The sequence below is a fragment of the Alligator sinensis genome, unplaced genomic scaffold, assembly GCF_000455745.1.
Source record: "Alligator sinensis unplaced genomic scaffold, ASM45574v1 scaffold265_1, whole genome shotgun sequence".
Taxonomy (NCBI): domain Eukaryota; kingdom Metazoa; phylum Chordata; order Crocodylia; family Alligatoridae; genus Alligator; species Alligator sinensis.
In genome coordinates this window covers 129,487-132,797 of record NW_005842961.1, presented here as the reverse complement: position 1 = coordinate 132,797, position 3,311 = coordinate 129,487, and the positions used below count along the sequence as shown (strand labels likewise).

The 3,311-nt window shown below is 62.7% G+C and overlaps 1 protein-coding gene across 1 annotated transcript in view; it reads right to left on the bottom strand.

The window, feature by feature from the left end:
• Positions 1-3,311, bottom strand: part of AGAP2 (ArfGAP with GTPase domain, ankyrin repeat and PH domain 2) — a 17,838-nt gene that overhangs the window by 9,463 nt on the left and 5,064 nt on the right. The window contains exon 2 of the mRNA XM_025192694.1: positions 131-193. Within this exon, the coding sequence (XP_025048479.1) occupies positions 131-193 (63 nt within the window). The remainder of the gene's footprint in view (positions 1-130; positions 194-3,311) is intronic.

The following is a 3,311-nucleotide window of genomic DNA, read 5'->3' as shown; positions in this document are numbered from 1 at the left end:
CCCCCCCGCAATTCTCTGGGGTGGGTGGTCACTGCGGGGGGTGTCCTCCAGAAAGCCTGATGCATGCCAAGGGGGGCAGGGGGCTGCGGTTCGGGAGTGAGGGGCACCGGCAGGGGCAGGCGGGGGCCACCTACCAGCCGGATCTCAGGGACCGAGCGCCCGAGGGTCCATTCCTGGCTGCTGGCCAAGGTCTCTGGGGGGAAAACAGAGGGGGTGAGACCAGACAGAGCCCCCTTCCCCCCCAACTGCTGCCTCCCCAGCCCCCAGGCCAGGCAGCTCCAAGGGGCTCAGGCAGACATGGGCGCATGGAGTGGCCTGGGCCCAGCCTGGGCCCTGGTACCCCCTGCCTGTCACAGTCCTGGTGCCCCTGAGGGGGCAGCTCATGGGGGGCTGCAGTTCTGTGCGGCGCCACAGCTGCTCCCCACCAGAGCTGGGGACATCATCCCTGCCCCGCGGCCCTGGCGCACACCCTGCATGCTTACACTGCACACATGGACATGCTACATACCTGCATTGCACACACATGCAGGACACGCTCACTGCACGCACATATAGTGCGTTCTCCATGTACTCGTCTGATGCATGCGCCTGGCATACATACAAATGCACTGCACACCCACATGTGGTGTGCACGCGTGCTGCACATGCACACGGAGCACACGTACACGCACTGCATGTGCTCACTGCACACTCATGCTGCGCAGTACCACTGCGCACACACACATTATATGCACACAGCAAAAGCACACCCAATGCACCTACATACTCAAGTGCTGCACACACGCACACACCACATTCACACATAGGGCCTGCTCACGCACACTTACTGCAGCCACCACATATGACGCCCATTCTTGTGTGTTCACCCAGGGCACACAAAGGGCACGCGCACCTGCTGCACACAGACAGTGCAGGCCGCCCGCATGCACACACAGGGCACATGCCTGCACACACTGCAGGCATACACTTGTGCTCAGTGTCCCAACTCCTTTAGAGGAGTGGAGTTCGGGCACTTGGTTCCTATCCCAGCTCAAGAAGGGAAGTGGGGCCCGAATGCCTGGCTTCTGTCCGTAACATGTCCTGGGCCCTGGCGCAGCCTATGCCAGCGTGTGGATATACACGTGTGTGCACCCTCCCGTGCACCCTCCTGGATCCCCTACAGCCCCCTGCCCCATGCTAGCATGTGAATCTACACGCATGTGCCCCCCTACCAGGCATTGGGGGGGGGCGGAAGGTGATGCCCAGGTGCTCAAGTCCTGCCACAAATGTCGTGACATGGCAACTCCAGGTGCCACACAGCACACACATGCATACACACAGAGTCCAGCTGCCCCACGCCCCTCCGCCAACACATGACAGGGAGCGGCTGGTCCCCTGCTCCATTTCATGCATGGAGGGTTTCCTAGGAGACACCCCCCCCCTCTCTTGGGGGTGGGGCGGGGGGGGGGGGGGGGGGGGGAGGTTCCAAGGGGCATCTGTGTGTGTGTGTCAGGGGGGGTGCATGTGTGTGGATTTTGGGGTCTCCCTGGCCCCGATGGATCCGTGTGCTCTAAGCCAAGGTGCCCCCTGCAGCTGGTCCCCTGGAACATGTAGGGATCACGCTTGTCACAGACGTGTACAGCCCCTGGCGCAGCACGTGGCCAGGTCTGTGGGCAAGCAGCCTACAGGACCCCCACCCCCGGCAGCCCCTGGGCTGGCACCTTCAGTGCCAGAGCCCCCCACCCTAGACGCATGCACACATGTGTGTGCACACTCAAAGGCGCCCCGTGAACACACAGGCTGGGGAAGCCCCCCCCACGCACGCACGTCTGTCATCACAGCCATACACAGGCGCACGCCCACACATACATGCGCACACTGGGGCATGCACCCACGCACACACGGGCAAGTGCACACGGATGCTCCCCCCCACGCTTGCCTGCCTGGGAACACGCCAGCGCACGCACAGGCATGCACACGCACACGGAGGCGCCCACACACTTGCCTGCAGAGGCACACACAGGCTTGCACATGCAGATGCCAGTGCACACGATGGCTCCCACATACTTACACACACACATGCAAACAGGCACACGCATGTACACATGTACAGAAGCACCCTTGCACATGCAAGCACCCATACCCAAGCACACTCAAGTGGGTGTATACACAGATGTGTGCGCACACACACGCATGCTTGCACACCCCAGAGTATGCAAGCACACACATATGCGTACACACACAGGAACATTCAAGCATGTGCATACACGCAGCATGCTCCCACACGCAGGCACACACAAGCATGCGTGCGCACCCGGGTGCACAGAATCACATCTACATGCACACACTGACATGCTTGCACACACAAGCATGTATACTCACATATGCAGCCGAGTTTACACACATAAACGTGCTTGCATGCACACACATGTGCAAACACACCCGGGGTGACAGCATGGGGCAGGTCCAGGTTGCAGTTCCATTGCACCCCATTACACCGCCCTGCGGGCCCCCCCAGCACAGATCCACCCTAGAGACAACTTCCTGCCCCTCAGCCTTGAAGGTCAAGGCCCTCAACAGTCCTGTTTCCCCTCCCCCACCAATGCCACCATCACACAGAAGGGGAAACTGAGGCAGGGAGTGGCACTGTCACTCCCCAGAGGGTGGCAGAATGGGGAATTCAGAGCCAGGCAGGGCACAGGACCCAGGAGTCCAGGCTCCCAGCCCCTCTGTGAAGGGAGCCCAGAAGCCTGGCCCTCACCATGACCCACCCCACTCCAAAACCGGCACGCCTGGTACTTACTGGGCGATGCCAACCTGCCCGACTCAGTGCCACCCAGCCCCCAGCCAGGTGCGGGGTGGGTGGGCGTGGATGCAGGGCTCTTGGTAAAGATGCCGCTGATGAACTTGAGCATCTTACGGTCGCGGGTGGACGCCCTCCCGCCCTCGCGGCCCCGCTTCAGGCCTGCACCCACTTCAGGGGCACCAGGGCTGGGCGCTGCCAACCCCCCGGGCCCTGGGTGCAGGTCGCTGTTGTCCAGGGTCTTGCTTTTGCCTTTGCGAGGCGACAGCTTGGCTCGAGCCGTGGCACGGGGGGCAGCTTCCGCGCCGCCTGCCTTGGCACCTGCCTTGGCTCGGCCTTTGCCCTCACTCTCGGGCCATGAGAGCCGGTTGCTGCCGGCCTTGGGCGTGCCCTTGCCTGCTTTGCCCTCGCCCCCCACCTTGGCTCCGCTGGTGGTCACCGTCTTGAAGGGCTTGTTGACCAGCCGCAGGCGCCGGGCACCCGCTCCAGGGTGCGGGGATGAGGCTCCGGGACGGCCCACCAGCACCTC